General features: G+C 43.5%; 1 protein-coding gene across 1 annotated transcript in view; it reads left to right on the top strand.

Moving 5' to 3' along the window:
* Positions 1-1,006: 1,006 nt before the first annotated feature.
* The window catches only part of STX6 (syntaxin 6), a 49,025-nt gene continuing 38,289 nt past the window's right edge, over positions 1,007-11,742 (top strand). The window contains exon 1 of the mRNA XM_017524452.2: positions 1,007-1,389. Within this exon, the coding sequence (XP_017379941.1) occupies positions 1,355-1,389 (35 nt within the window). The 5' untranslated portion in view covers positions 1,007-1,354. The remainder of the gene's footprint in view (positions 1,390-11,742) is intronic.

Below are 11,742 nucleotides of genomic sequence, written 5' to 3'. Positions count from 1 at the left end.
CCCCATCCATAAACTCCACAGCATATCTAGCATGAGTTGGTTAATTGTTCTGGCCAAAATGTTTTCTGGAATTGTTCTTGAACCACAGTGAGACGAAGTTGTCATGCCTGGCCCCTTCTTTATTCCTTGAAGGTGCTCTCTCCTGGGAAACACCATATGATGTATGAAAAATTACTTTACGTGGTTATTTGCAGAATATTCAGCAACAGAAGGTACACCCCATCTGGTGGAAAGTGCACAGAATCTGCAGTTCTGCCCTGTCCAAGCTGTGTGACTACAGGAAGTCTTGAAGCCTCTCTGAACTTATTTTCTCATCTACAAAATGGGGAAAATGGATGGGTGTGGTAATCCCACCACTTTGGGAGGCAGAGGCAGGAGGATCATGTGAGCTCAGGAGTTCAAGGCCAGCCTAGGCAAAATACTGAGGGCCACATCTCTACAAAAAAATTAAAAAATTGGCCAGGTGTGGTGGCACTCACCTGTAGTCCCAGCTACTCAGGAGGCTGAGGTTAGAGGATCACCTTAGCTCAGGAGGTGGAGGCTGCAGTGAGCTGTGATTGTGCCACTGCAATCCAGCCTGGGTGATAGAGAGTCTGCCCCTCCCAAAAAAATACCTTCCCCCAAAGGATACTGAAATGATGCATATACAACCTTTAGCACACTGTCCAACACAAAGTAAGACCTAAAGGATCTGTGTAATATCATAATCAGATAGTATGCTTCACTGTAAGTCTAGGACCAGATAGAGATATAAATTGCATACTGTCAAAATCAAGTATTAAAAGTAGAGGAAAGGTAAGAGGATTTTGCAAATCAGGTGCAACTACAGCTTATCCTGAAAAGCCGACTGCGTACCTCTGAGGGAAGAAGCCGCTCCTCACCCTCAAGTGTGAGGGGGCGGGCGGTAGAACGCCTCCCACCTCCACGGCCTCAGGGCTCCGCCTCCAGGGCCGTGTGACGCATGTCCAAGCCCCACTCACGAGGGGGTGGGGCAGGCCCTCGTCACGTGATGGGGGTGCGGAAGTGGTGCTTCGGGAGACGTTCGTGATTGGCCGCGGCTGAGGTTCCCGGGGGTGGGGTCAGGCCCCCAGACGCGCCGGGAGGAGCCGGGACGCGAGGCTGCCGCGGGGGCCGGCGCTGGAGTCCTGTATTCGGCCGGTGGTGCCGAGCGAGTGCTGGACCCGCGGCGGTCCCGTGCACCTGGCCTGCTCGAGTGCCTGCGGCTCGGCGTTCCCGGCGTTCCCCAGGCTAAGACGCGGGCAGCTGCGGGAACAGGCGAGGTGGGCGGAGGGAGGCCTGGAGGCACGGGTACCCTGTGCGCGGAGGAGGTGGAGGCGGCCGGGGCCGGGACGCCATGTCCATGGAGGACCCCTTCTTTGTGGTGAAAGGGTGAGTGTCGGCCGAGGGTTCCACCGGAGGAAAAGGTGGCAGTGCTGCCTGCCTGCACCTCCCCGGTCTTCTCGCAGTAGGGGGAGGGGAGACAAATTGAAGCTGGGGAGGGGACAGTGGAGACGGCTTAGCCTCGAGGGCCTTGACCAAGAGTCCAGAGACGTCCCCTCCATCCCTACCTGGACCGTGAAGCCGCTGTCCCCAGCCAAGCTCCCGGTTGTAGTGGGGCCTTTTTGGCCTGTGCGCTGGGGTTCAACTTATTTGGGGGTCCAGGGGCTCAGCAGCTCTGCAGATGGTGAAAGAGACACGAGGGTCCTGGCCCACAGTGGCTCTCTAGTCGAGCATGGGACCTTGCTTCGAAGGAGCGAAAACAGCATCTGGGCAGGAAAAGGGAAATGGCCCTCCTGAGCTTTGTAGTTCGCCTTGACGCGAGTGAGCTCCATTGTCCATTGAGTTTGGAGCGCTGGCCCGCAGACTGGCTAGACCACAACAAGCCCAGAGGCGTCTGAGCACGTTTGCAGGGAGGGAGGCGGGGGCGGGGGCCAACCTGGGAGACTGGAGAGCAGGGCACCGGAAGACAATTCAATGGGGGACTTTTTACTGAGTAAAGTGAGGAGAGGAAAGCAGTCGTTCATACTCAGTGATGATTTGGAAGGAAAACAAAATGAAACGAGCCAAACCAAACTTTCCTCAGCTTTCTATTAGCAAGCGGAATTTTCTCACAGTGCTAGAGGAAATGAGTGTTGCTTGTTAACTCCTTGATTTCATCTAGGCTGTTTGACAGGTTTCTCTCATTTCTTCTGCCTTTCAAAATAGAACTGCCTTCTGTTCCCTTATAAGCTGCCCTAACTCTGTCTTTGATTGCTCGATTGTTTCGTTGGAGATAGAAACTTCAGTTGCACTTTGTAATATCCACTAAACAAATGCAAGAAGATCAATCCTGATGTAACTTTCAGATGTAACTTTCTTTCTTATTAGAAACTTGTCAATTTTCTGTTTTAAATGTCAAACATGAAAAATCTGAAAACTGCAAAGTTCCCAGATCAGTACTGAGCACCACAGAATGTCCCTTGCTTTCAGCTAGTTGCTGCTGTCTTCCTGTTTCTGCAGTAGTACAAGCTGGCTATTGTTACATTCAAGTGTTCTAGAAAATTTAAGTGGTACTTAAGGTGAAATACTTTATTGATGCAGTAAAATACACTTATACTACTTTTTTTGGTGACATTCTTGGAGGGTGTGTGTGTGTGTGTGTGTATATATATATATTTTTATTTTATTTTTTTTCCGCTTATACTACTACTAAACATTTCCCTGAAAAGGTTTTTCTTCACCTAATTTAGATGGGAAATGCTGAGTTGTAGAATTACTGGTAATACTGCAATCCAGCCTGGATTTTCCAGGCTCCCTATCTGGAAAATGTGATATTTGTTATAAGGATTGAGTTAGGGGGTAATTTTTAAAATAGATGTATTTTTTCCTTTGAATGAAAGTTATTGTTCTTGCTGTTTTGAGACGGAGTTTTGCTCAGGCTGGAGTGCAATGGCGCGATCTCGGCTCACTGCAACCTCTGCCTCCCGGGTTCAAGTGATTCTCTTGCCTCAGCCTCCCTAACCTCCCCCCCCCAACCCCAGTAGCGGGATTACAGGCATGCACCACCACGCCCGGCTAATTTTGTATTGTTAGTAGAGACTAATTTTGTGGTTTTAGTAGAGACGGGGTTTCTCCATGTTGGTCAGATTGGTCTAAAACTCCTGTCCTCAGGTGATCCGCCCACCTCGGCCTCCCAAAGTGCAGCGATTACTAATAGGCGTGAGCCACTGCGCCCGGCCTTGAATGAAAGTTCTTAATGCTTAGGTTGGCAAAGGTTATCTCTGGCAGTGGAGATTAGAGATGATCAGAAATTTGTTTGACTTTCCATGGAATTTGTCAAAAACCGAAATTGTTTTGCCGTCTTGGCATTTTTTTCTTGATAGTATCCAATACAGCCTACTAATACTTGCTCGCTGATTAAATATCACTACTTTATAGGAACATTGGCTTGGAGTTTTGATTGATTTTTACATCATTTTAGCTCCTGTCTTTAAGGTTCCTGAAGGAAAAGAGATTCTCAGGGCCTTCTGCTGTGGAAAGGTAAAGTCACCCGTGAAGGTGTCTCCACATTTTTGGGGAGTCATGCACCTGCGTTTATTAAAAGTATCAAAAATGCATTGCACAGTATGGAAAAATTAAAGGTGCCTAAATTATGGCCCATAACCTAGGAGCTTCTAATCTGAGAAATTATCCCAAAATTAAATAGAAATAACAGATGGCAAATGATTGAGTGTTGAAGTGAATGCTACAGATGAGAAGTGCCCCAGGAGTTCAGTGAAAGGCAGTTCCTTGGGAATTGTTAGGATTAGAAAAGCTTTTGGAGGCAGTAGTAGATCTTGAATTAGGTTTTGTAGATAGGCAGAATTTAGATAATCAGGCCTGTCTCTCTTATCTGGATGCTTATCAGAGAGTCTTTTAGTTGGTCTTCCTGCTTCTGGTCTTATTTCCTCTTTTAGCTGTCCTTGGATCAATGCTGTCCAATAGAAGTATAATACCAGTCACTCACGTCATTTTACATTGTCTAGTAGCCACAGTAAAGTAAAAAGGAATAGAGAATATAATCGTTAATACATTCAAAATATTCAACATGTGATTAATGTAAAGATTATTGATGAAATAGTTTACTTTTGGACTAAGGCTTCTAAATCTAATGCATATTTTACACTTACTGCACATTTGAATTTGGACATTAAATTTTTATCAGAAAATTGATCTGTATTTAAAGTTCATTAAACTTACAGTTGAAAAATGAATTCACATACTTTTTTTTTTTTTTTTTTTTTTGAGACAATTTTGTTCTCTTGCCCAGACTGGAGTGCAGTGGTGCAATCTCTGCTCACTGCAAACTCTGCCTCCCAGGTTCAAGCGATTCTTAGGCCTCAGCTTCCTGAGTAGCTGAAACTGCAGGTGTGCACCACCTCGCCTGACTAATTTTTGTATTTTTAGTAGAGATGGGGTTTTGCCATGATGGCCAGCCTGATCTTGAACTCCTGGCCTCAAGTGATCTGCTGCCTCAGCCTCCCAAAGTTCTAGAATTACAGGTGTGAGCCAGCGTGTCAAGACAATTCACATACTCTTAATTGTTCCAAACATACATAAAGGGTTTTTGGTAACTGAATTGCATATCAGTTATCAAGTTTACATTAATTAATTTCTGTCACACTAGCAACATTTTCAGTCGTTGTTATGTGGCTTCTGTATTGGACAGTGTAGTGTAATCTTTCTAGAGCCCCAGGCAGGTGTACCGTACTTAATATTATTTAGTGGCTGATGCTGGCCTGCAGAATACAGTGCCAGCACTTCCTGACCTCCCTGATCTAGCCTCCACCCTCTCTTAGCCTTAGTGCTCCAGCAGTGCCAGACTCAATACAGTGACTGTGACTGCTTATACTGGATGCTCTTACTCTACATGCACTGCCTGATTAACCCACACAGCTTTCTGGAGTCAATGTAAGCATCTCTCTTGCCTCCAGGAAGTGCTTCCTTTGGCACCCATAATTATTGGATCTCTTCCTCTGTCTCTTTTTCATTATTAGACTATGAGCTCTGAGGATTGGGACTGTTTGTTTTTTTCTGTCTTTCCAGCCTACACCTTGAATATATAGTGTAAATGTTGAACACAAACTCTTTGTTGGTGGTGGTGATTGTGATAGAATGGTCCTTCATGGGTGGGAACACCACCAGCAAAAGGCCTAAGTTGGGCATTGTGTGTTAGCAGTGATCTAGAAGAGCAGCTCAGGTGGAGTAGGCAGTTTAGGGAAGTAGTAGTAACAGCTTACATTTAAAGGATGCATCTCCAGTGCCAGGCTTACTTAGCACTTAGAATTTTCACTCTATAAAAAGACAGCCATATGATGAATACTAGCCACATTTTAGAGATGAGAAGCTGACGAAGTATAGAGGGGTTAGCTTACTTGCCCAGGGTCGCAAAGCTAATAAGTGGCGTACCCAGGATTCAAATTAGAACAACCTGATTTCATAGCTACTGTCAATACTTGCCAGTGCAGGTAAAATAGAGTCAAGTCCTGTTGGGCTAAGGAGAATTTCATCTTGAGGCCGTTACAGATTTTTAAAGCAGGGAAATGGCATGAAATGAGGATTTTAGGAATATTGATTTGGTAGTAGTGTTGGATGTATCAGTGCGAAGAAAGATGATAAAGGAGACCAGTTAGAAAGCTGTTGTAAATAAACATGCAGTGGTTAGTGGCTTGAGTGTTTGAGGCTCCGGTTGGGAGGTTTGAACATTGTCAGTGTGCTGTTCAGGATAGAATCCCAGAGCAGGGATTGCTCTTTTATCCTTATGAAGTAGGTACTATTATTATCATCATTTCACAATAAGGAAAATGAAACCTAGAGAGTAAAAAACTTCAAGTCTATAAGCTTGTAAGTGGAAAGGCCAGGATTTGTGTATTTATTATAAATACATATTATATATATAGTATGAGCATTTTAAAAATTGAGATTATACTCTGTATATGATTTTATGACTTTTTCTCTTTTTTTTTTTTTTTGACATGGAATGTCACTGTCGCCCAGGCTGGAGTGCAATGGCGTGATTTCCGCTCACTGCAACCTCCTCCCGGGTTCAAGCGATCCTCCTGCCTCAGCCTCCTGAGTAGCTGGGACTACAGATGTGCGCCACTACGCCTGGCTAATTTTGTTTTTTTAGTGGAGATGGGGTTTCACCCTGTTGGCCAGGCAGGTCTCAAACTTTTGACCTCAGGTGATCTGCCCACCTTGGCTTCGCAAAGTGTTCAGATTATAGATGTGAACCACTGCACCTGTCTTATGACTTTTCCTCTGTATTTCTTTATATCCTTCAAACTTCTAGGTGGCGGGTTTTAATGACTGCATTGTGTTTTATCATATAAATGTCCTGGAAGATAAATTTTATTACATTTATAATCATACTACAATTAATGTGATAAGTCTGCTTGTCATAGGTCTGTATTGCTGCTTCTGATTTTCATAGCCTGTATTCCTGGAGCATAATTGCTAATTCAAAGGACATGCACAACAAAGCGTTTGATGTATACTACCAAATTGTTCTCCAGAATGTTCTCCCCTGCCCCTCCGAGTGTCTCAGGGACCCATTTACCTTGATTCCAGTACTGGGATTTTTATTTTAAAAAACCTTTACTAATCTACTGGGTGAAAATATATTTAAATCTTGTAATCTTTGTATTCAGTAGGGACTTAATCAGTTTGTTGAGTGAGAACCCATATTGACTGTTTAGTTCTGTAGTTTTTTCCTCCCTTATTGACAAGCTTTTAGAATTAGGCTCCTTTTAGAATTTGCAACTTCTAATCAAACAGACCCCTAAGAAAACCATGTAACTGAGCATGTTGAGATAGAGTATAAGTGAGTCTCTCCTATGGATAAAAGGCACGAATGTCATAGCTCTTTGCTATTTTGTTGCTTTGGAGGTTTTGATGAGGATAGTTTTATTTCCAGGTTTTTGGCTGTGCATTGGAGTTGAAATAATAACATAAGTAAGCAGATGATTGAGATCGTACACATTATGTTGTATTCTTTAACCTTCTTTGTCTGTATGTTTAGCTTTATTAACACTAGATTATGAGCTCCTTGAGGGTATCAAACATTCTGTTCAGTGTTGAAAACCTGTTTATTGGTATAGTCACTGTGAAAAAAATAACCCTTGTTTGTCGAGTAATTTTGGCCCAGTAAAATTAAATGTAAATCAAATCTCATTTAATACTTTCTAAAAGGCAGAATCCAGTGTTTTATTGTAAAAACAACTTTGCAAGCCTTTATTATAAATTTATTGAGTGCCTAATATTATTTAGGTCCTTAAATTGTCACCTAGTTTGGAGAACACTGTGCAGATATGTGAAAGATATATTGTGTGTAAGATTTTGCAGTAGAGTTTAGATGCTGTGGAGATTGAAAAAAGAAGAAAGACCCATACTGGGAATGCTGCTCAATCTGGGCCCTAAAAGAAGTTATTGAGGCGTAAGGCTCTCCCAGGCTGGGGAAACAGCTGAGCAGAAGTCTAGAACCAGGATTGAGAAAGATAAAGATGGGAAGAAGACCTGCCAACTGCAACGGAATTTGTTTTAGTGAGAAACTAGGCTTGATGTTAAAGACAGCCAGTTAGGGTTAGGAGGAAGAGTGGGAGGGGGTTTGAATACCTGCCTGAGGAGTTTAAATTTAATCTGATTCCTAGCATAAATTCTCAATCAGGAGGCAGTTTTTAAACTAGCAGTTTCTCTTCACTAGCTTATAGTCAGCTTTTGTCGGTTCAAAACCAGATCTTCTGATTCTACAAAGAAAATAGATTTGTGTAGAAGCTTTGCAGAAATGCAGTTAAATAAGTCTTGGTAAGAGAAAGTGTCTCATAATCAGGGTTGGAAGAACTTGAGGCAAGCAGCCAAGATGTCTGAGCTCCAAGGTCTCATTTGTTTAATGAGCACAAACTAGATTATCTTGAAAGTTCCTTCCAGATCTAAAAATTCAGTGATTGGATTTAAGTAGAGGTTGTGCAAGGTGAGAAGTAGGAGGAGGAGTCAGAAATGACACTTGTCTAGACAAGTGTTGAAACTTGGAAAGTGGTGGCACCATTAGCTAAAATGAGGAAGTTAGAAAGGGAAGCAGCCTTTTGTTTGTTTGTTTGTTTTGAATGGGTTATGTTCTGTGGGGAGGATATGATTAGTTTGCTTTTAGACAAATGGAATGATCCTGTAGGCAGCTAAAAATGCAGAAATTAAGCCTAGCTGAGTGGTTAGGGTTGGAAGTGTAGTTGGGGGAGCCATCAGCTTAAGAGGGGTGCTTTGAACTTGTGAATGCTGATGAGCACGTAGAGGCCGCAAAAAGAGTGTTGAGAAACATTGGGATCCAGTGGAGGAAGACAAGGAGAAAACTGGTAAAAAAAAACTGGAACAGCGCAATGTCACAGAGACAAAGGAAGTGAGAGTTTTAAGAAAATAGATGTAATGGGCCGTAGTGTCAAGTGCACCGAAAATGAGGACAAGTTAAATTCACTCCTGACTTCGACCTGCAGTGTCATTGGTGGTGTTGTGGAAGCAGCAGCAAGTTAGGGTCAAAACTGTATATAATTGTAGGTAACTTAGTAAAGACTATGTTTCTTTCTCACAAGAGTAATTACAAAAGATGTCACAGTGTGGTTGAATTTGAAAATGGCAGTAAAGTCAAGTGAAGGGTGTGTGTTTCCTTTTAAATGTGAATGTGGAAGTCAAGCAATAAAAAGAGCTCCTCTCTTTCCCGAGAGATTGGTGGCGCTACCAGGTTTGTGGGGTGTGGGGCAGGAACCAGTTGGAGGAGAGTGAGGAGTGGGAGCCTGATGTGGTTGCAGAGGCTTGCTCAGCCTGAGTTTTTCACGTTTTCTTACTAGAATGGAAACTTTCTACCTTGACTAGCCTCTTTTACAGCATTGATGAAATGGGGATCCCTCAGTAAAGAGGCTTGCAGAGTGAGTGCTATCCCAGATACAGGAGTGGTGGCAGATTGTATTCTTCCAACAACGGCTACACCAATGAATGTTCTGTCCTGTTTGCTTTTCTTAAATTATGAAGCTGGCATTCTGTTATCAAACTGGAGTTTGTATTCCCTTCGTTTGAACCTGGGCAGACCTTTATAAACTGCTTTGACTAACAGATTGAAGCACAAGCACACTGCTTGACTCCTGAAGCTTAAGTTATAAAAGATAACCAGTATACCTTCCGTCTGCATCTTTCGTTTGGGACACAAGTGTAGGCTACCCTGAGCTAACACATAAGAAGTCCGGTTACATTGAAGCCGCTCGGTTAGAGCATGCGTGAAGGGAGCCTGCGAAGAGATAGAGAGATGTGATGCCTTTACAGCCCCAGCCTGTTTAATCTTCTCAGCTGAGGGCCTAGACATTATGGAACAGGGACAAGTCAGCTCTGCTATGTCCAATTCCTGATCTACAGACTCCACGACATAATAAACGGTTGTTTTACACCACTAAATTTTGGGGTCATTGTTAAACAACCATGATAACTGGAACAGATGCCAATTCAGAGTCTGCCAGCATGGGCAAAGAAGAAAGGAGAAATCAAAAGGATGAAGGCTGAGGCCAAGGCAGGAGAATCACTTGAGGCCAGGAGTTTGAGGTCAGCCTGGGCAACAGTGAGACCCTGTCTCTACAATAAATAAAAAAAATTAGCTGGGCATGGTGCTATGCACCTGTAGTCTTAGTGACTTGGGAGGCTGAGATGGGAGAATCCTTTGACCCCAGGAGTTCGAGATTACAGTGAGCCATGATCGCACCGCTACACTCCAGCCTGGGTGACAGAGTGAGACCCTGTCTCAACCACAACAACAAAAAGGATGATGGAGGTTGTGGCTACAAATAGGCAATTTGTTGGTACAGCTGAATGACAAATACTGGGAAACAAAGCTCCCTAATGGCTGAGATACTCTTTCTTCTCATTTTACTTGGCAAACTTGGTTAGATCCAAGTAAGAAAACTTTGTGATTTTTTTTGACATCTGGATGTATTACTTGTAGCCCTAGAGGTTAGTTTGGCGGTGTACCAGATTGGGAGGTTGTATGGAAGAGGCTCAACTGTCATTGATGGGATCAGTGTTAGATTAACTTCAAAAATAAATGAGGTTGATTCTGCCAGCATCAACTTTTTATTTATGAAGAATGGAAGAATCAGCTGGGCGTGGTGGCTCACGCCTGTAATCTCAGCACTTTGGGAGGCCGAGGCAGGCAGATAACCTGAGGTTGGGAGTTCAAAACCAGCCTGACAAATAGAGAAACCCATCTCTACTAAAAATACAAAATTAGCCAGGCATGGCGGTGCATGCCTGTAATCCCAGCTACTTGGGAGGCTGAGGCAGGAGAACCACTTGAACCCCGGAGGCAGAGGTTGCAGTGAGCCAAGATCGCACTATTACACACCAGCCTGGGCAACAAGAAGGAAACTCCATCTAAAAAAAAAAAAAAAAGAATGGAAGAATCTGGATGCTTGGATGACTTTATTTTGTTTTTCCGAAAAGACACATTCTTCAAAGATGTGGGCAGTGACAGCCACTTGCTGGGAAAGCTATGGGCACTGTGGTGAATAGCTGTGAAGAGCCAGCATTTTGGTGTCTGTAGGGAGTTTAGTCCATGAGAAGATGACAGGTCCCATGATTTGAATGGGCTGTTTTGTAGACAGCAAGGGGGAAAAGCCACATCCCTAGTATTGCCAGCACTGGCTCTTGATATCCATGAAATGCTACCTGTATCAGACAAGACTAATTTGGAAAGCATGTGTGGCGGATAGCACAAGATTCTCTTGATGTATGGAGATAGCCATCTTTCTCCTTTAAAAATTTGAAAAAGGCTTCTCTGGGTCAGCAGCTAAAACTAATTCCTAGGAAAGTCATTAGCAAGTTTTCAGTGAAGTGATGTGCTAGACGTGATTCTCCAAGCTGTGGATGAGCAGGTTGTTATTTACCAAGAAGTTTGCTAAGCTGAAGAACTCTGAAAATTCAAGGTATACCTGCCCCCTCATGGAAAGTTCTGGGTATCAGACTTCAATTTTTCTCATTATATAGTTGGAAGACAAACCTGTAAATAGCTAAATCAGACATAAAGTTAAAGGATAAAGAAGCACTACCTGTGATTGTCACCTTTCTGGACACAGACAAAAATGGATCTCTGTTGCCTAAGCATTCAGAAGCTACAGCTGCTCACTCAGCAGGAAGTGCTCCTCAGAATGAAGTGTTCCTCACAGAGTGAAGTGCTCACATGGGCTAGCTGTGTAGAACAGACAACAATGGTGGGTGGGCATTTGTGGGTCATGCCTCACTAGCCAACTGATACGGAAACACTCCTTTGCCTTTCCTGAGAAAGAAATGTGAAATCAAGTAGATGGGCACTTCTCTTGTAAAAACCCTCACAGATCTCAAAATAGGTGACATTATATGCTACTGTTTTATGAATTGATTTACTTGGAATGCCAAGTAATCTTCAATTTTTAGTTGTAAGTACTTAACAAATGTTTCTAAATTGAGAGGGTTGTCTCCCTGGTTAGATTTGTACATTGTTAGGTGTGTCTTGTGGCTCTTGAGGCTGTTTAAAAATCTCAAGTGCTTTAGAAAATTCTGGTTACCGGGCCAGGCGTGGTGGCTCAAGCCTGTAATCCCAGCACTTTGGGAGGCCGAGGCAGGTGGATCACGAGGTCAAGAGATCGAGACCATCCTGGTCAACATGGTGAAACCCCGTCTCTACTAAAAATACAAAACATTAGCTGGGCATGGTGGCGC

Source organism: Cebus imitator, unplaced genomic scaffold (assembly GCF_001604975.1).
Source record: "Cebus imitator isolate Cc_AM_T3 unplaced genomic scaffold, Cebus_imitator-1.0 Scaffold33, whole genome shotgun sequence".
NCBI lineage: Eukaryota > Metazoa > Chordata > Mammalia > Primates > Cebidae > Cebus > Cebus imitator.
Note: the sequence above shows the minus strand (reverse complement) of the source record. Positions and strands in the feature narration are given on the sequence as shown.